At 33.0% G+C, this 21,667-nt stretch overlaps 2 protein-coding genes and 2 long non-coding RNA genes across 24 annotated transcripts in view; 2 read left to right on the top strand and 2 right to left on the bottom strand.

The window, feature by feature from the left end:
- The window catches only part of LOC145965091 (uncharacterized), a 190,287-nt gene extending 180,492 nt beyond the window's left edge, over positions 1-9,795 (bottom strand). For 11 of the 19 annotated variants that reach the window (XM_083088400.1, XM_083088397.1, XM_083088405.1 and 8 more), the window contains exon 1: positions 391-826. The gene's annotated coding sequence lies outside the window, so the exon portion shown is untranslated. Of the gene's footprint in view, positions 1-390; positions 832-9,501 lie in introns of those variants that run through there. The other 8 variants (XM_083088413.1, XM_083088416.1, XM_083088414.1 and 5 more) reach the window with 3 other exon arrangements.
- Positions 242-10,024, top strand: LOC145965095 (uncharacterized). Of its 2 annotated transcripts, none has more exons than XR_014436611.1 (3): positions 242-1,082; positions 7,791-7,990; positions 8,237-10,024. It is a non-coding gene; the product is annotated as an uncharacterized LOC145965095 (long non-coding RNA). The 2 variants fall into 2 exon arrangements; XR_014436612.1 differs by lacking the exon at positions 242-1,082 and adding an exon at positions 5,055-5,517.
- A 3,360-nt stretch (positions 10,025-13,384) lies between these two features.
- Positions 13,385-20,377, bottom strand: LOC145965090 (uncharacterized). Of its 2 annotated transcripts, none has more exons than XR_014436609.1 (6): positions 19,463-20,377; positions 18,940-19,393; positions 18,267-18,604; positions 14,387-14,833; positions 13,819-14,297; positions 13,385-13,639 (listed from the first exon to the last, which is right to left on the bottom strand). It is a non-coding gene; the product is annotated as an uncharacterized LOC145965090 (long non-coding RNA). The 2 variants fall into 2 exon arrangements; XR_014436608.1 differs by having other exon boundaries at positions 14,387-14,495.
- On the top strand, positions 14,045-21,145 carry LOC145965088 (uncharacterized). Its single transcript, XM_083088396.1, has 5 exons — positions 14,045-14,233; positions 19,535-19,724; positions 19,938-20,095; positions 20,179-20,298; positions 20,501-21,145. Exons 1-5 carry the CDS (start codon positions 14,214-14,216, stop codon positions 20,661-20,663), a joined length of 651 nt encoding a protein of 216 aa, XP_082944522.1. The 5' UTR covers positions 14,045-14,213; the 3' UTR covers positions 20,664-21,145.
- The last annotated feature ends 522 nt before the right edge of the window (positions 21,146-21,667 follow it).

The raw sequence follows: 21,667 nt of genomic DNA, 5'->3' as shown, positions 1-21,667 counted from the left end.
TCGCACAAGCAGATGTGATTTACAAGCGAATAAAATGCAAACTTACACTTTATTCGCTTGCGACACACTCGACGTCTATTGTTCGCTGTAGCTGCTCGTGTGCATAGAAATGCATACACCGTGAAAGCGGCGAAAGAATTTTGTCAAAGATAACGATATTTGCGCGCACTTTTTGGGATTTATTTGGAAATCATATAAGTCGCCGACGTAACGCGACGTGACGCGAAATGCGAAACGGAAAACAGGATAAAGGATGAAGCGCAAACTCTACTGTTCGCGCGACACGAAAGAGATAGAGCCAACGGGCTGCAGTTTTTGCAGCAGATGCAATTCTTAAAAAGAAGCGAGCATGCATGCATTTATGAAGCCGTTACTACCGAATACACATACGCGAATACACCGGGAGAAGTCACGAAGAGTAAAGTTGCTCCGTTTTCGTCGATCCCTTCGTGACGGATTAACTCCTTATCTCGAACGTGGAAGAGGGAAGAATCCCCTCTCTTATCATTGTCACACCTCAGACACACTGTCACTGTCACACGATAACGAACGACGCGTGATTTTTCGCGACATTCTTTTCTTCCTTGCGCAAAAGAGGCAAAAAGAGCGGAGAAGAGTGAAACTCTGGAGTAGGCGCTGGACCTGGAGGATACGATAACGCGATACGGTTAATGAGAGAAGAAAAATTAAACAAAGTCGAGGGGAGAGAGGACAGAACGAAAAGACGAGAGAAAGAGAGCAAAAGGAAAGAGGAGGAGAAGAGGGAGCGAGATAAACGAGGCGCCGGCAACGATGTCTCTGTACTGACTGACGACGAGTTGTTCGTATAATGTACGTAGAGTACGAGAGAAAGAGAGAGAAACGACGGGGAGAGGGAGAAGACTGAGAATGTAAGAAAGAGCGAGACGAAGATGGGGAATAATGAGGAGAGAGAATGGCCGAGACGAGAACTGGCCGAGGCAAACGCGAGAAACGGAGACCGGAGAAACGCTTCGTTCGAGGACTCTCTCTTGCACGCGAGCTCGCAAAGACTCGGTTCGATTGTGAGCGAGTTGCCTGTTAACGCTGATAACGAGTTACAGGTACGTATGTATTTACCTATGACACATCACCGTATTGGGGGGAGGATCGCAGTGATTCTCAACCGTAACAATATCCAATTGTTTTCGTCGAATCGCTTTTAACAATCGAGGAACCATTTGCTCGAAGATATCTTTCATATGCAAAATCAACATTCTCACTGAAATATTCAAGAGAAAAAAATTAAGAAAAAGGTGACAAACTTTTTTTTATGCACCAACCAAAAAGAAGAAACACGAAAAATCAATGATAATTAAGAATTTAATTATTTTTAGTTGAGGATAATGTGTAACGTATAATATTAATAAAAATTTATGAGAAGCAAGTCTGCGATCGATTTAATCTCGTTACTCCAACTGAAACTTGCACAATAATTGTAGTATATCATTGTATCACAATTGAATAATCTTTTTATATAAGCATACTTCGATACTGAAATAATCTTACGTGCACATGTCCGGAATTATACGTTCAAAGACAGAAGAGCGACCGAAACTTCCGTAATCTAGGAACACTTGGGCCAGTAAAAAATTTCTATCGAGCTGAACAAGCAAATGGAATTTTAATTAAAGCACCTTGCGTGTGCACTGAGAATTACCACGACGCTAGATATCGCGAGCTCGTATTATCACGATTCTATAGAATAGTATGATTTATCTCTGATTTATGGAGGTATATTCTCTACGCGAGCACGATTATTTTCTGAAAATTATATTCCTGAAATCGAGAGAAAAATCAAGTTTCCTCGAAATGTATATTAATTCGTTTGCATCACGAAATATGTTTCTGATTATCAGCGAATTTTTTATCCTCGAGAATAACTAAAAATATGAATAATAAAAACTATAAAAGTAATGATTATGATTAGATATTTTTTCAGATTTGTGTCAAAAATTTTTCGTATATATCATAACTTTTATTACGCAACAAATAAAAATAGTCACGATATCATTTATGATCCGCAAACTATATGGGATAGCGGATCCGATACGTAACTCGAGGCTAGGAGCTAAAGAGAGTCTCGAAACGTTTCCTGCGAGACGACCTTTCGATCTTTCAAGACCTTCTCCTTGGATCGAGAGATGAATTTCTTTTTTGTCCTGGCTTCAATCAAGCGTACATCGATCGAGAACGTTCCCTCGAGTCCCCCCCATTGTTCAACCTTCGCCTTCTCCGATTTTCGTTTCTCCCACATCGAATCTCTTTGCGATGATTCTCCGCGTACTTAAATCCATCTCGGGAATTTTTATTTTACTTTGCTTCTTCCGTTTTCCTTTTTTTTTGTCCGCGCAATCATGATTTATTGATAAAAACGAGACGAAATATAGCGCATTCGAGTTGCAAGGTAAACGACTGCTTGTGCAAGAAACGTTGTGCAGAAAACGAGTATGCGAACGAGTATCGATACCAGGAAACGTCAGTGTGTTATTACGATTATAAAAATGTACATGATGAAAAAATTCAATAGCGAAATACCGAGTGACTTGAGAATTATGTATCATATTAATGACAAACATTTCCATCAATTTATACTCACACGCATCATATTATGCCGTATTATTTATATCAATAAGCTCTCGTTTGATGCGCGCTACTGTTACTTATTTTAATCTAAAAATAAAATATGCATATTTCTAAATTCTGTATTGTGTGCAAAGTTTAATATAAAGTCACTCTATATACATGTGTCTTTTCTTTTGTAATAATTTTTTTAAAATGCTGATAGTTTTCATAATTTTCGTAAATGAAATATGCATAAAATTCAATAATTTTCATTCGAAATATCCTGCGTTCAATTGTATCGGTGACAGTTCTTTAGATGCAAGCAACATCGAGTATTCCTACTGTTGATAAACGTGAGTATACGAGAAGGAGAGAAAGAGATAGTCGATAAGGAAGAATACACAAGCAATAAATGAAAAATGGATTTTTTAATCTTTACACGGTATAATCGCCCTTTATATGAAACCTCCACTCGTTAAGGGATTCTGTTATTTGTTCTCAAAATAATAAAAATAATAAGTATAAAATTTGAAAAGCAATATATATTTATTATAAATTATTACAATAGATTTTAAAATATTTTCATATCATAAATTAAAATGATTTGATAAAGAAAAAGATTTAAAAATATTTCATGACAAATTTACCGCATTTAATATGAAAATATAGAGCAAAATGATGACAGATAAAATCTCGCGATAAAAGATTATGATTATTACATATTAATCGCGTGCGTTTGTTTGCAAGAAAGATATATATATCTAATTAATATAATATGCTATTATTAACGGTCGTTCTATAATCTAATGATTAATTCAATAAACGAGCGAAATATTATGAACAATGAACGCTCAATGTTTTAATTCTCCTCAATTATCTCATAATATATTCTTTATATATTATTCAATTAATAATCAAAAGTTACGATGTAATTATTTCATCAATTATTCCACATGAATAAAGAATAAATTAGATTCTATTTCTGAATACATACATAATACATACATATATAATTATTACAAGAATCACATATAAAACATAATCACATCGCATCGATTATATTTATGATAATTGCGTAATTAATTGGGCGTGTTCCTATTGAGTTATAATGTTAATGATCAAATTATTAAATCAACACTTTTGTATGCTTGAGATATATTTATTTCTTGACCGTCTTTTTTGGATAAATCCACCGCTCAAAGTAATAATTTGGAACGGGATACCCGTCTAGACGGGATCTCTAGACAGGGCCCCCATAAATATTTATGAATTTAAAACGCATAATTACTCCAAAGAGAAGCACAGTTACACAATGCGCATGTATACAACAAAATACACGCGACTTTTTATTTATCTTGTTTCTCTTTCTTTCGTTGCCAAATGCGCATCTATACGTTTATGCAAATTTTTGGCACTGCTGAATTTAAGTTTCTATTTACGAGATTGCACTTTATGAACATAAAGTGTGTAAGAAGAGAATAACTTTGTAAATGTCTTGCAATAACATAATGTTTTCCATCACAAGCTTTGACAATTGAAAATCTTTCTTGTGTCAGAAATGGACTTATTAAAAATTACGTAAAATTAATTGATATTGAAGTAATATATAAATATCATTGTACAAATAATTTAGTAATACTACTTTCAGCCTTTTCCATTTTTATTTTTCAAGACATATTACGTAATAGAAATAGGTTTAATAAGAATTACGTAATCACTATATGAGGAATCATATTATGAGAAATAATATTATGTATATCGACCACGTATAAATTGATTTATTTTTATCGCATTATCATATTCTCATTTAGTTTTTTAGTGGTATATAATTATTTCTTGTTCGTGCAGTTGACGTCATATACGCGGATAATAGTGATTGCAATTAAAAGCGATGAATTGCGAGAAAATATTCTCCTTGCGACTCAATATTAACTGTATTATTCTTTCAAACTCGTATATATTCTATTGTTCTAGAATAGATGTTTATAATAATTAATTGTAAAATTAACTGTACACAAAATTGCTGAATATAATTACTATTTATTTTGTTTAAATGTAATTTAATAATTGCAATAAATGTAATTAAAAATATATGTTGCTAGATTATTAGTAAATTATTAATTTAACGATAAATATACCAATAGAGAACAAAATACAAATCAGTAGCATAAATGCATTTTTCATTTGATAATTTTTCAGAGCAAATGATAAGCATAATTATATCAAATTTAATTATTAAAATTAGATGCGGCAGACTGCAATGAAAATGCAATATATTATTCATTTACCGTATTTACTTCAGCATGTTTTATTGCAAGAAACATCTGGATAAATAAATAATATATTCACTATACATTTAAAACTTTTAGCTGTTCGGAAAACATGTTTGAAAAATATATAAAAAATTTAATAAACGCGGTGACTTGTAATAAAATTGCTTTATAGATCATGTGACTCATATGAAAAGAATTCTGATCATCTAATCAGAATTTTATTCGTCTTATACGACAATCGCGCATTTCATCAATCAAAGAATTATATTTAGCGTCGAATATATGAATGCCGGTCATTATATTCGTACAGACATAATTTTATGGCAAATGCGAAATACTGTGCAGAAATACGTATCGATAATATTAAAGATTCAAGGATACCTCGCGTTCTGCGTTTGTGCAAAAAACTTTTGTATAAAAAATTTCTTTTATATACTACATCTAAATCTACAATTTAGGCCCTCCAAGGTACTCGCGAGCAGCAATGACGTCATGGTCTTTTAAATCAATCCTGGAATGAATGCGGAAGGATGAAGGACGAAAATTAACACGATCGTGAACAAATCGCGAGCAAATAAGCGCGACAGCAACTTGCTCTGTTACAAAGCGCCGATTGTGAAGACTCCGTTACACACTTAAAGTGCCCGGTCGTTATATGCAGGTATGTGCACATTAGCCGCCCAATCCCGACCGAGGAATGCGTTACCGTGTGGAATCGCCTCTCACATCGGCAGGTTCGAATGCTCTTTGTCCGAGATCTGACCTGATCCAGTAGTCCACCATCTGCCACCATCTGCCTTCACGGAGATTTCCTCGAAAGAAATTCCAGGAAGCATAGGGAAAAAATGCACTCTAAAGAATGCACCTTCCTAAGAAATATTTATTTCCGAAATAACGATTGCAACAATATTTTATATATTTGTGTACGTGCGCAAAAAAATATGTTCACATTTATCTTAAAAAATAAAAGATATTTTTTTTTAATTATAATTATATACTGATATTATAAAATATTATAAAATTTATAAAAATAAAGAAAGACATCAGGAAAAATTAATTAATATTTTGCTTTGACAATGTAATTTGCTTCACACAAATATATGAAATTAATTTTGCAATTATTTCTCGAAATATCTCATAAGATTTAAAATAAGTAAAGTTATATTTTTTGATAAATTTAGAGAGAGAGAGAGAGACAAACGATATATTTTCTATCTAACATTATTAACAAAGTATCAAAAAAAATCATAAATATCAATTAATAATTCAACTTTGATTTTCAAAGAAAAATAATCCCTTTCATAAACGTAACGCTCGCGGTGCGATTATTGACTTTGATTAAGGCCGTCAGTAATTCAAACAGGATATTCAATGTCGAAATAAACCACACGCGTTGCAAATTTTCGGACGATTTACAATCGCGACTCAACGTCACTCACGATCAAACAGTAAAAAGGATCGACATTTAACGGCCTCGAGCTCACGATAGGTCTCCCTCTCGTACTAAAGTCTCTTCCTGCCCCCATGTCATCATTTTATCTCGCTCCTGTGAATGAATTTGTGAACATAAACCGTTGGTCCGCCTCACATCCGCCTATTTCGGTACAGACACGCGTGCCCTTCGTCTTTCGTTGAGGGAGAAAATTATTTCTAGCAGCTGGGCAACGATCTTTTCTCCGAACATTAGTACATCTCGATTTATTCTATTTGCCTCGATTAATATTGACGAATATCCGCGGAATTCCCACGCGACGTAAAAGATTCTACAAGCATTCTATTATAATTTTCGCTTAACCGTACTTGAAATTACTTCTTCATTAACGGGAATTTCTCAGAGATTCTGCGTAGAATCCTCCAAGATTTATGCCAGAAATAATAGAAATTATTTCATCGCGTAATACCGATAATTGGTCCAGACTTATTAATCGAGGCAGATAATTATATGCGAAATATGTGTACGTGTGCGTGTACTTATTGAAGAGAGAAATCAATGTGTGAGTGATTGCTTTGCTCAACTAGAAATACACATCAAAATTGATGATCTCCGTAAAAAGGAGCGCACTTTTACGCAATGAATTAATCATTATATCTGTGACGTGATAAATCGCTACAAAACCGATACATTATAGTGCTCGTGCGCTCATCCATTAAACCTTCGCTACGGGGGAAAAACGTAAATTTCGTTCAAAGAAAAAGACGACGGGAAAACTTGGTAAAGAAAATGGCACGATTAAAGCGCACCAGGTATAAAGAATATAAAGGATTCCTGTAAATTTACACGGCACCCTCCTGGCGATGTCTTTTAGCGTAACCTGCACGAGTTCACCGGTTGGCATGCTCTCGCATGAATGCAACGCAAAATGCAATGCCAGAGAAAAACACCGGGGTGTAAGTGTACGCGCGTAATGTATCTATACATCGCGCGGTGAAACTAGAAGTTAACAGCTGGAAACTGGTTTCCAAGAGAAGGTTTTATTCGCATACACGGACATACAGTCGTACAAAGAATAGGAGAAAGAGAAGACAAGGTACGAAACGAAAGAGAGAAGAAAACGAAGACGGACAAAAAGGAAAAAGATGCAAAAACTTTTCTGGAAAAGATACACTAAAATAAGAAGAAATATGAACAAGTGCAGAGAAGAATATAAAAATTGGCATTTCCAATGCTTTTACTCTCTCATATACATATAAATAATAATTTCTATTATTAGTTGAAAATAAATTAGTTGAATTAAAAAGTCAGAATATATTTTAAAAAAAAAGTTGTATATTATATAATGATTTTATAAGCACGAATTTTGTAGAATCTATTAATTTTGCATAATAGATATTATATCAACTTGTATGAGATAATAATATAAAAAGATTATTAAATTGATTTAAAATAATAGTCATTTTTAATTAAAAATGAAGATTACTCGTCTTTGCTTTTAGGATCCTCTCAAAAGAATGAAGAAAAGAACAGGAATGGAACGAGAGGAAGAGAGAGAAGAAAAAGAAGAAAGAGAAAAATAAGCGAAGAGAAAGGTAAAGGAGAAAAGAGGGAGAAATCAAGGAGTATGGTTACACTATTTGTGTCTAAGGAGAAACATGGGCGCAGAGATTTGGGGGCATCACCTTTTGACATGTATATGGTAATTTTTACATTCATCTGTTATGTAATACAATCTATATTTGAATTATAATTAAGAGAGAGAAAGAAAGGACAAATTTCTAAACTTTAAAAAAATTTTTTTGATTGATCAATTTATCAAATGAATTTAGAGTCTAATTTTCCTTAATATCGAGATACATAAATTATTAATGAGCAATAGGAAAATTTCGAAATCTTTACAAATAAAATCTAATCCTTTATTTAAGCTCAAGTAATTTTTCCGCAGACTTTTGCTTTGTTAAACGTTAATTATAACGTGGTTCAAAATTAAATATTGAAATATTGCGACAATCGACGCCGAACGAATGTCGAATTTTTGCTGAGGTAAAAGTCAACATTAGATCCATCAAGCAATCCATAAAAGAATAAAAATGACTGCGGCCGACACGGAGCAGCCTTTATGACGTATACGAGTATGTATGCACAGCGGAAATTAAGATTCTTCCGGCAAACAAACGCAAAACTTTAGTCACAGCTTCGGATTGCGAGAAGCGGACAAGGAGGAGACAAAGAGAGACGGAGCGAATGAGATGGAGGTGGAATACGCAAATGAATATGGGGAACAATATAGATAAAGTTGAACAGGAAACAGAAGGGACGGCGACCCGGGTGTATCTCGCTTTTGGCGCCCCAGAGCGCTACATTTTTTTGCTCGATTGAAAGAAGCAGCGCGGGAGAAGTAGCTCGAGGTTCCCTTCGCGAAGACCAAGAGTCCCCTTTATTGCGCGGGATTATCTCTGTCCGAACATATCCGAGAGGCATAAGGATCGCATGCTTGCCAACTATGGCTGTTATAACTGCACGTGCGCGCGAATCGCACTTTGTCTCTCGTGATTTGAAACTCGCGACAGCCTCTCTCTCTCTCTTGCGCGTGCGCGTCAATTATATAAGAGATAATAATTGCCCTCAAAGAAATACCGTCGTGTGTATCATCAAAAATTATTCTCTCAAAAATAATCAACTGCATATTTTTTAAATAACACTATTATATATTAAAAATTAGGAAAAACTAAATCAGCATTAAAATAGCATTAAAAAGGACTTTTTATAATAATAATTCCTCTGTTAATAGTTATGGTAATAGGTATTGACATACTTATTTTTTTGTGGTTTTTCAAACTAAAGTTATCGACGCAGTATGCGTATGTATATATGTGTGAGAAAAATGTGTGAGAAAAAAAAAGTAAAAGAAATTCAAAAAATATTTAAATATTTTTCAAAATTAGAAATGTTTCAAGAATTTTTATTAAATATTAAAGAACATGCATTATATTTTGTCTAAAATCTCTATGAATAAAAACACAATGTAACAAGAAAAAATGATCTAACCTGTATTGCACATCTCTCGGGATTAAACTTGAGTAAATCGAATTACCGCGTCACGCGTCAATTTTAAACTTGCGCGAGAAACGCGCGCGAGAGAGTGCAAATCGAATGCTGCCCCTAATCTCTTACTGCTATCGAAATTCAATCTTTTGCCGTTGTACTCACCATAATTTTTCGCTGAGATCGGCGTCGGCGAGGAGAGAAGGATACCGTTGCACCGGAGATAGATCCTACAGCCGCACGCTGACGAGATAAAAGGACGAGTTTCACTCCGACGCTCACCAATCACTGTACACGTTGGACTTTAACTCGCGACGCGATTCGGAAAATCTCTCTCGAGATGTTTGCGTTTCGAACAAAAAGGTAAATCGCGCGTCGACCGGCAACGCGATGGACTCACGGAAAGAACGAGACAGACGCTGGACCCAACGGCAACGCAACAAGTGACAGCCCCCACGCGCAACGCGCGTCGTTCGTACACTGACTCGGAAAGCGCGTGACCTCGTGCTACGCGCGCTCACCGAGGGCGCCACCGCTCGAGTCGCGGCCGCGTCCTTGGATTATAATTTTATTTTAACAAAACAAAGCCGAACGTTTTGTTTTCTTTTCAATATACCTTTCAATATACCTTTATCTTTTTGCGTACTTTATCAAAATGTTATGAAAGTAATATAATAATATAAAAATTAATAGGCAAAATAATACGCTTTTAATTTATTTAATCTATGAAAAGCGTTTTTTTCTTTTCCAATGTATTGTTTACAATAACCATATAAATTTCTGACTAGAAGAGAGTATTTGAAAAATTTTGTTAATGTTTGATTTTCTGTATCACATTCTTCTGGAATTAAAATAGAACATTTTAAATTTTATTTTAATTGTAAAAAGAAAAAGAATTAAAATTAAAATATAAGCGAACAAAAGGGATAAGTATATTAATGCGTATTAAAATCAGAATGTAAATGTTCAGATGATATAAATATTATTTCAATTAGTATTACTATATCACATAGCAATATTATATTTCAATAATCTTTCTTCGTTCTCTTATTATGCAGTTCTGAAAATGTTTTTAATTCGATTTAGTTCCGTTAAAGAAAAATAATGAATTTTAATTAAATTCAGTAAAATTCTTATATAATAATAAATTAACAAAGATTATATTTGAATAATTTGTTATGTAAAATATATATAAAATTATGCTTATAAAAACCACTTGATAAGGCAGATCTTAATATCAATTTAATGTAGCTCTTATATCTAATTGAAAATTATGAAAATAAATTTTATAAAGTTTAAGTATTAATGTTTTTTTTTGTTACGTATAGTAAAATAAATATATCTGAAAGAAAGAGTTATGCATATTTTATTACATGTTTATAAAATTTTAATTACATGATAAATAAGAAATATTTCAGTGTGTATTCTCTTAAGCAGATAGGCGGTAGATGACAGCACAAATATCGTATGGAAATCGATATATGTTTCATTTTGACTTGAAAGAGTCCTATTTTATCATCTCGTTGAAAAAGGAAAAATATATATTTAATTTTTAAAAGGATTAAAATATTTCGCCAGTGAAAATAAGCAAATTTTGCGATTGTAAATTCAAAGTAATAAAACAGATAAATTAAACGAATCGAATTAATAAATAGAATTAGTAGTTAGTAAATTAGAGCAGACTTAAATAATTAATAAAATTAGTAATCTTTCTATTATTATTAAATGCATTTTTTTGGCGTTGACGCGGTTTATTTTAATATTCGGAGAAAGAAGTCTAGATATAATTATATATAATTTATATGTATAGAATATATATGTGTATGTTCTCATACATCTCTCTTATATTTCTTTGTTCATAAACAGATATAATAAAAAGAACAATTAAAAATAATTAGAAGAATAATTTTTGTATTGCTTATTTCTCTTTCATAAAATATATATATGATGATTTATTATTATCAAGTATTATTTAGTACTAATAATTCATTATTTTTCGTAATTTACTTTTTATTCTTAGAGCAAAATATCTAATTCTATTTTTATTATTAATTTATCATTTTTATAAAATTCCAAATATATCGGCAGAAAAATCGCAACGTAATTTTTTCTCGATATATTCGAAATCTCTTATAAAGTAATGATTTTTTAGAAAGGTAAGTAGTAGAAAAATGATTCGCGGATTAAATATACAAACTGAAATCAAAGTATTTGTCGAAGAAATTGAACTTTTTATTATGAGAGTAAAGTATCGATGGGTAGACAACTCGATCAGATGGATAGATCGAATCGAAATGAACGAGCCGACCGCTCCCTTTAGTTAAGCCGGGAACGACTCCGATTAATATATCTGTCAATCAGGCACGTCAACAGAAACTTTCCTTTAGTGCAGGTCGATTTCGGTATGGCGCCTAACCGAATATTTATCACCTTGCGAGAAAGCACAAAAGAACTGATTACGAGAAATTACAAATCGATGTGAAATTTGTTCAAAGGCGCTTTCTTCTTTTTTTTTTATGGATGTCTGTTCTTTTTGAAATTAATATAGCAGTGTGCTTTCTCCTTTCTTTCTATTTTCTTTCTATCTTCTTTCAATTTTCAATTTCAGTTTACTATTTGACTCTTGCGTTATTTTCAAAATAAATGCTGTTTGTATATATTTTATTAAAATAATTATAATTTAGAGATTTTAATTAAATTTAGTCCAACTGAAAAAAGACATTGATATCTTGAATTAATATTTCCAAAGAAAGTGGATTGATGAGTCAATAAATAGAAAGATCAAAATATTTTAACATTTATATAAGAAGTCTGAAAAATATTTCTCTCTCTCTCTCTCTCTTCAATTATTTTTTCATAACTCTTAAGATTTTAAACATCATTGAATAAGTTGTCTTTTCTTCGCTGTCTTTTATCTTAATTTGTTGACAAGTCTAATATTAAATTTTTTAAATAAAATTTTAATATACACACATTATTTTCTGAATAATAAATGATTAAAAATTTAAGTAGAAAAAGAAAAGAGAGGCAGATTGCTTCGATTTTTACGATTGTCAAGATTCATTGATCCTTGATTTCTTTCGCATGATACTGCAACAAAAGAGCATGTGGCCGTAGGATTCAACAGCAGCAGCAGGATGCCATGGTATTCTCGCCTACAGTATCTTGTGCTGTAGAAGTCTGTGCCTTTACTTTCACTGCTGATCTGATCTAAGACACGTTGTCTCTCAGGGCAATCCTCCTGCATCTCAAAGAGCCGTCAGGCTGATCTAAACATCGTCTTATATGAGAACAGAAGATGAGTAATTGAGTAACGATTCGCGAATATCGATCGATCGAGCGCGATCACGCATCCCTTTCGATCACAATCGATCTGTTCCTTTTGCCTGCTGGACAATATCTTTGCCGTGCCATCAACAGACAGCACGACCATTGGAATTTGAATTTACATCGCGCTGGGCGAAGACGAGCCGCGAATGCCAGAGGCATAAATTTCGCGAAATGCGTGTGTGTCGCGCGGACAATCGAGATATTGAAAATGATAAAGAGAGAGACACGAGGGAACGGCGACAAAAATAAAAATGTGGGGAAAATGTAATATGCGACGTTAAGATCATCTTCTAAATTACGAATGAAAAAAAAGGAAAAATTACACGACGGAGGATGTTGCTTGTTGTTTGTCTCCTCAAAGTTGAACTAAAGATGACAGAGAAAAAAGAAAAAAAATTGATTGAAATTTAATTATTCCTATCAGATTTCACGAAGAATAAATTTCGTATTCTGATAAAAAATCACACGCGTGATTATTTAATAACGTTACCCAAAAAACGATTAAATTAGCATAATGTTTTTGCCCAAAGCATTTTTAATGTAAATTTAATAATATTATTATCATGAAATAGTGGACACGAAATATAATATTTCTTGTTGCGATATATTCATAGCGCAATGTAATATATTTTAACGAGATTTAGGGTAATTACTTGAAAACGTGACGTTATCGAAACACAGCCGAAACACAATCATTAGTTATTCAGAATTGCAGAATATTTATTCGAGACTGACCGCATGTTGCATATGTTTTTTTGCGAAAGAAAATAATATCTTCAAAAATATCGTCGCGTCAATTTATCGGGCAATGTGCATCGCCCCGTCACCGGCATATATGGAAAATGTTCCGCAATCGATGCAAGAAGGTGCGTCATTGCCCAAGAGATCGCCAACTCTTTTCCAAATCATGACCTTTAGCGTGGTTCGAAAAATATTACTCTTTTTGTAGTAGACAGCGCAAGTGTGGCCACGTCTAAAAATTGCAATTTTTAATTACAAACGACAAAGGCGACAATATCGATAGTAAAGTTATGTAATGTCTTATCGCGCTCTATCTATGGTATAAATTATCTTTTATAAAAATACATTCGACAGATTCAATTACCCAGCGGGCTTATACAAAGTACACGAGTAACGTGCCACTCAACTTGCCTCCTTAGGTTTGTGCGAAACCTAAATCCGCGTATTTACGGTGTATTACACACGCGACGTGAGGGGGTGAGTATACGAGTATCATTAAGGATATGTCCGAGTCTCACACATATGCTATCGCGAACCGTGCACGGGTGGTTGTTGGCAGAGTGAGAGTGCCATATATATAGAGAGAAGGGGAAACTCGACTCGGCACTCCAAAGTACACAGCCTCCGCGATTACAGTGGTGTGCTCCTGCGGTTCCTTCTATTCTGTTGTCGCCTAATATCCATTCCTCGCGCCAGTGGTAATAATCAACCACAGATAAGTGGTTTTCCGCACGTCGCAGCCGTCTCCAAACAAGGGCACGACATCCGCAGAGCCAACACAATTTCTACCACAGGTCGTCGGCACCATGAAACTTACGTTATTCACGTGAGTACGCGCCGTTCACGGCTCACGATTCGAGACAATTGTTATTCCGGTGTAAAAATAAAATCTGAAATTTATGAAATTTAGATATTAGAAAGATACGACATACGACATGTATGTATCCTAAAATAAATTTCGCAGTTTGTAGACTCTTACCTTATTCTTGCATCAAGCTCCCCAGCATTTCTCGCAATCTCTCCATAATAACCGAACGTAGTCGCAATCATGCACTTCTTTTGATAGTGTAACCGCAGGTGATTATACTCTTGCGCATAAATAATAAGTGTTCTTAATCGAACAGCTGTTTGGCGATATTACTAAATAGGAATAAGCGACACACGCAAAAATCCCTTCTTATGATATCTATTTATTTATACGAGCTAGATGCATCGTATTACTTGGCAATATCAAATGCTCTCTAATTGAATCAGAAAGTGCAACAAGAAATAAGGATGCAAGAAAAATTAGGCATTGTTACACCAGCCAATTCTGATCATACCTATAGATTATGGATCAACCTGAATAATTCCAAGGCCAGTTACACATGCGCAATTGAAAGGTATACTTGCTGCCCATGTGCACTCGTTGTCTCAGACTCAATATCTGTAATTGAAAATGCCCTGTCGGAAATTGCGGCTGCCAATAATTTTCGATCGTAAACGTAAATTGATTTATGACGCTCGACAGACAATATATTTCAAATCGCTTAGCATAGTATTTCCATAAGATTTGAAGATAATATACTACGATTATTAGAATATGCTCTAATTTTGTAAGAAGTTATATAATTAATATGTTTTATAAATCTCTGCTTATATTAATTATTTCGCGCTGAGCATTCACATTCCACGACATTTTTATTTCAATCAGATTCATAATCAGGCGGCTGCAAATCATATTTACTTGTGCACATATATGTATATATATATATATATATATATATATATATATATATGTATATATGTATAATAATGTATATCAATAACAGCATGTGCAAAGAGACACGTTATGCAAACATACGACTGCAGTAGGCCGTGTTCTTTCCTGGTTCGGACCAGGAAATTGATTAGAAAAGCTGTAATGGGAGAGCGAGAGCGCATAACAACAATTATAACCGAAATCAATCAATATATGCATTATACTAGAGAAACAAAAAATTCACATGGTATAAATATCGTGGTTTCTCCTTGACTTTATCCTAACGAATAATGCATATCAAGTATTTTTTTGCTTCATTATAAACCAGCGAAAAGAATAAAACAGAAAGACATTTATTATATGCTGAAACAAGCTTCCTCAACATGCAATAAAAAATGCATTAAATGTAAATTTATAATATAGAATAAAGAAATAAATAAATGCTGAAACAGCTAAAAAGAAATTAAAAAACATAAAGAAAAGAAGCAGAAACAAGATTGAAATATAAATTAAGCTGAAGAAAAAAATAAGAAAAAAAGAACATGATATTTTAAATGCAAAAGAAATTTGAATATTTACTTTAAATATAATTTCCGATTTCTTCATAAAAAAAGATTGAAAAATTATTCTTATACAAAATATGTTAAAATTAACAGGATGACTCTATTTTAATTAACAAGAGAGTTGGAAATTTTTAACATTTTATATGGCACGAGATACATTGTTCTACTTTAAGAATCTTTTTAAATTTAAAAAGAAAAAAACGTAAAGAGAAAGATGAGACTAAAATATAAGAAAGGATGACAGAGGAAGAGAGAAGGAGAAAGAAAGATGAAAGGGATAATGGCAACGAAACTTTCTTATGCACGACGGGAGCAATGCGTACCCATGCATTACGCTAACGATATCCTGTAGGTGGAATAATGCGAATGTAATCGCTTCCTTCCAAGGCAAAGCTCTAGCAAGTTCAGTGATCTCGTGACGCGACGGCAGATATGATAAATTACTTTATTCCTGAGATATAAATAAGTATTTGCGTACATACGGTAGGATATTATGAGAAAATATATTCCGTATTATAACAATTTCGTATTCCTGCATATGACGAAAATTATGCTTATTAATTATCACCTAGTGACTAGTCTAGTGTCAATTAACCGGTTCATTCTGATAAAATAAAAAGATGAATTCGACAAGCGCGAGAGTAAATTGATTGCGTGAAAACGTAATGAAAACAACTCTTTACTTATTTTAACTTTCGTTTGAGATTTCTAAGTTGACTATCATTACTTCATATTCGTATAATATGCTGCACTTTTAATTATAGAACCTTTATATTTTTGAATTACAGAAAATTAGTATTTATAAGACGTCTTATTAATCAAATGTGTCTTATGAAGCAAATATGGAAATAATTTTAATATCTTTGACAACAAATATTTGTTGTCCTCATTAACAGTAAAAGCATATTATGCGATAAATAATACACGATGAATAATGATGCTATTCCATTTCGAAGAACAGACGGATTTTTATCTATGATATATTCAGACAGAATGCTAATTAAATGCTAATTGATATATTCATAATATAAAAATCTTCATCGAAGATATTATGCATTATAATGAATGATGTGCGTTATTTTGCAATGAGTGCATCTATATAAAATATATATACAATCTGTGGAATTTATCCTTCAGTTTTAGAAAAGAGCTTAATCGTCGCTCGCGAATAAAGAACTTTTGTTGAATGAAGATAATGAAAAAGATGTTGGATCACGATTATAATCAAAAGCATCAAGAAATTATTAAAGACAAATCAGAAAAAAATCTCGAAACTATAAAAATAAGAAAGGGTATTGAATTTTAGATATTGAACATCAGATGTGATATTACTTTTCTTCGGGAAAGAATTAGAGATAAAAGAATTAATACTAATCAATTAAAATATATTCCGAAACGTGTCAGTATATATTAATAGCATCTTTTAATGACAAGTCAGAAATCGATAATGACAAAGTATTACTATTTAATGTCATAGATCATGCTATTCAATCTTACATGTTCTCCAATATTGCTTTAGCTTGCTAATACAAAATAACATTTGTACTAAAATACACATAAACTTGTAATACAAAGTTTTTATAGATTGTGAAAACCATATTGAAGTAAAGCAAATGTTTTTCGTCAAGATAAAAGTTTTGATAAAATCCGATTAATATACATCGCGGTTTTGTCGAAAGAAGATGTATCATGGAATTTACTCACGAATCCTGCACGAAATAATCAAGTTTAAGCATGTTGTAACACATTTCGAAAAGTCTGTTAGAAATTGAGGACGCGAATACAGCGGTTTTGTAAATGCCAGCAATTTTGTAAATCTGTAAATTTATTTTTATATTTAACATGAGAGCATCGCGGTAAAAATATTTTAAAAATTATATGTAAGTTGTTTATTTTCTGGCAATATGAGCTTAAAACTATGTTTGGAATTTTTAGAATATAGACATATTTATTTTAAGAAGATGTAAGAGAAAATTTTGCAACTGTTATATAAACATAATAGAAATTTGTCATTTTTCTGTAAATAATTTGTGTTAGAGAAATGTACATACTCGACGTGGATGCAACATGTGCGCTCCACGTGGTTAATGCACGTAAACACAATCATAATGTGTTAATGAATGTAGATGAAGGAATTAATTTAAATTAATCCCAAACGCAATTATTGTCATTACACTCAATAATTCAAAAAATAAAATTCTGACTTTAGGCAAACTTCGAAAAACATTTTATGCGTGCGATTTTAGAAATAACATCGATTCACATAGAAATAATTATTCGAAAGAATGATTCTTTTCCAAGAAATAAAAAATGCATAGGAATTATTATTAAAAAATATTTAATTTTACAGAAACAATATCTGTTGCAAAATATTTTTTCGAGCGATAGCGAATGCTCTCGTCATCTTTCAGAATGTCATCGCTGTTTTCATTCCAATTCGTGTTTCGATTTCGTATTTTCGCAATCGTCCGCGTGAATGTCCTATAGCGATCTATTAATCGGACTTTTGCGGATCCCAAATTTTGCCTTTCCTCCCTTCAACTCTTTTTTCTTACCTGGGGCCTCGAGTTCGGCTGGTTTTCTTGACATTTGTAAGCCACCTCACGTATATGAATGTCCCGTCGTAATGGCGCGGCCAATCCCGAACAGCGCGGCATACGAGTTGCACGAGCAGAGAAAGTAAGTCTCGTGTACGTGAATATCATAGGTCAAAATCCATCTGGTGTACACGGATCTACTATCACGCGAAGCGAACCAACACGCGTTGCGCCAAGCCACGCCGAGCATACATAATAATCGCTGCAGCGCACGTCTCTGGAGTAGGATCTCTCGTCCTCGGATTCCTTTTTCCTGGCGAAAGTTGCGGTCGCGGGAGTTTTGTCCTGCATGTATCCTGCACAAAATGTCACAAACAATTGCTCGATGCGTCTGTTCCAAGAAAGAATCTGTTGTCCTCTCGCGAATAAAAACTATCTAAAATAAGCAGGAGGAGAGAGATAAAAGTCTAGAAGCTTATTTTTAAAGAAAGTTAACAAAATTTCAAAATTATGAAAAAAACAACTTCTTATTAAATAAATAAGAATAAAAATTTTTAGTCAAGTTGAAACTCGTATATAAATATACGTAATCTTTAACAGTTTAAAAGTCTTAAATAAAGATATGTTTAGAAATCATAAGAGTCAAGATGTGGATTATATAAGAAAAAAAATTCTAGAGAGAATTCTATACCGCAAGAATATCTCCTGTTTTTCCAATTCCTAAAACTGCATAATCTCGCGTTCTCCAGCTTCTGAATTCTCAGGGCAATAATCTGACTTGCATATTTTGCTGTCTCCTAAGTGCAGCCTGTCAATTTAACCGCAATAAACTTGTTTCGCAGCGTTACGCCTGGTACTTGAATAACATATTTTTTTAAATACGCAACAGCACAAATTGTTTAGTGGTTTTCATATGATCTTTTGGTCTAGCGCCTTCCTTTTCAATCAAGAGGAAAATAATTTTCTAAGGACATAATCTGCATGCTGATCGCGTGCTGCAATCTTCAATTATCTTGTACATGTAGTGAAACACTTTTCCATAATTCTTGTAATATTTATTGATATCTGTATTTTGCATTGTTTTCGTACTAGATATACTCATTGCATTTTTGTGCATTCTTGGAAAGATTTCTATTTTAACATGCCTGTAATTGAAGGAATTATTCTATAAAAATATAAAGTGTTACATATAAAACTGTTACATGTCACCTTACCTTAAGCGAAATGAAATATATAAAGCAGGCGTTAATATAAACAGAAATTATAATATAACGTGTTTTTTGCAGAATATTCGCTCTCTGTATAATAGCCGTCTGCAGATCAGCCGAAGAGGAATATGATTATGAGGAAGAAGTAGCAGCACCGGTGACGCCGGCACCGGCACCGGCAAAACCAGCAGGTGGTCGGCTAGGAGGTCTCTTATCCGCGAGAGGACGCACCAATGTAGCACCTGTAGGGAAAAAAAAAGTATCGCCGGTGAGTCTACCATATTTTACATTAATGCAATGATTTATATTGAATATTTACATTTATCTCAAATGGGGTGGATAATACTTTTAATATATATAATAAAAAAACAAACAATATATAAGACAAGAAAAGCATGAAACACTATAAAAAATCCTAAAAATCCTGATAATAGAATATAATCTTTTTCTGTTCCCTTTTTCTCTTCTCTTCATTCTTTAGACTCAGTCAACGACATCGAAACCAGTAGAACAAGCACCTGAGGAAGAAGATGTGGAAGGCGAAGAGGGGCTTGAAGACAGTCAGGAACACGAAGCTCCGACGACAACGACTGAATCCGCGAAGAAGCTTCGTAATGCTGGTGGCGTCAGGCCCTTTAGGTAGTTATTCGTAAAATACTTCCTTTAAATAATGTGTAATGTGCACACATTTTTTAAACAAATATGCACTAATATAATTTCAGATCAAACGATGATCTCTTGGCTGCTCTAAAGAGGAGAAGAGCGCAGACTGGATCCAGCAGTCATTCACGAGAATCTGCTTCTACGCATTCTGCAGTAGAACATACAACAGCTAAAACAAAGTAATGCAACATGATAAAAAAAGATTTTTATTCTATACAAAATATTTATAACAATGTATTATATTTAATTCTTAACGACGTAAAGTATTTTCTCATTTCAAAACAAAAATAAAATTGCAATAAATTTTCATATAAATGATTATTTCAACCATCGCGCAAATTTATCAGTGCGTTATATTTATATTGAAACAATGTGTTTCAGAGCTAGCACAAACAATCGTAGCAAAACTAACGCAGGTGGCGAAACAAGAACAACAGGACGCGGCAGGTTCGGAGGAAGAGGAAGTAAAGTTGTACAAGAGGAAGTCGAGGAAACTCAACAAGAGGAAGTCCAAGTGAAACCTAAAGCCTACCGCAGGGGTTAAATCAATCGCTATTCTGTGTGATGATACTTGTTTAAACTTGTTGATTTCTTAGAACATACATTAATAAAATTTGACGACTTAAACTATGTGTTCAAAAACTGTGTCGTCTTCTATATTGCAAAGTTCAAGACCTTTGTAAAACGATCTCGTCAATGAATTTTTCACAACAAATGTGCTACTGCCGTTTTGGAGCAAAAATTCAATTTTGGAAGAATTTAATACTCGAATTTATATATATGAAAATATCACTCGAAGAGTGGTGGACTTTGTTCGTGTTTTATCACACGACATCAAAAATATAAACGATCAAGAAAAAGAGAAGTTAGCATATCGATTATTATGATAGGTGCTAATCGGAAAGAACAAAGTCTTCCTCTTCGTTACCAAGTGTATATAGCAAAACGTTGCCATCCCCAAGTACTTAAATCATCTATTATATAAATGTAAATTAATATGACAATAAAATATTTCTGGAAAAACGATTTTTAAAACTCTATTTAATGCCGTCCTTCAATTACTTTCGCAAATTTAAAATAATTACTGTAATTATATTATTTGAATATAGAGAGTAAAATATAAAATGTGATAAGCTCAAAAGTTTATTTGAATTTAAATTAATATTAATATTTAAAAATGAAATCATAAAATATAAAATATAATCTTTCTTTTCACGAATGATATCAAAGTTATTACATAGTAATAACAAGATAGTAATACCAAGATTTGAAATATAAGAAAAATATGTGTAACATGATATAAAACATAATGGTTGTGGGAGCTTAGATTTATATGTGCGATAATAAAAAAATAGTTATTTTTAGTTGTGATGTTAAGAAAAATAAATTATTTATTAGTCAACATATTTAGGAACTCTAGTAATGAGCATATTTAATTTTTGAATCGACTAGACGCGCAAACGTTCTTTATTATTGTCTCTTCACATTTTTTAAATATTTAGGTCATGATAAAAAAAATGATAAATGATGCATACCTCGTGGAATGTG

The sequence above is a fragment of the Camponotus vicinus genome, unplaced genomic scaffold, assembly GCF_025532165.1.
Source record: "Camponotus vicinus isolate PSW18456_S1 unplaced genomic scaffold, iyCamVici1.0 SCAF_14, whole genome shotgun sequence".
Classification (NCBI taxonomy): Eukaryota; Metazoa; Arthropoda; class Insecta; order Hymenoptera; family Formicidae; genus Camponotus; species Camponotus vicinus.
The sequence above is the reverse complement of the archived record's forward strand: the minus strand, read 5'-3'. Positions and strand labels throughout refer to the sequence as shown.

Coding starts and splice junctions, on each gene's coding strand:
- LOC145965088 (XM_083088396.1), top strand. CDS start 14,214: ATGAAACTTACGTTATTCAC. Junction 14,234..19,534: donor ATGAAACTTACGTTATTCAC/GTGAGTACGCGC, acceptor TGTTTTTTGCAG/AATATTCGCTCTCTGTATAA. Junction 20,096..20,178: donor GGTGGCGTCAGGCCCTTTAG/GTAGTTATTCGT, acceptor ATATAATTTCAG/ATCAAACGATGATCTCTTGG.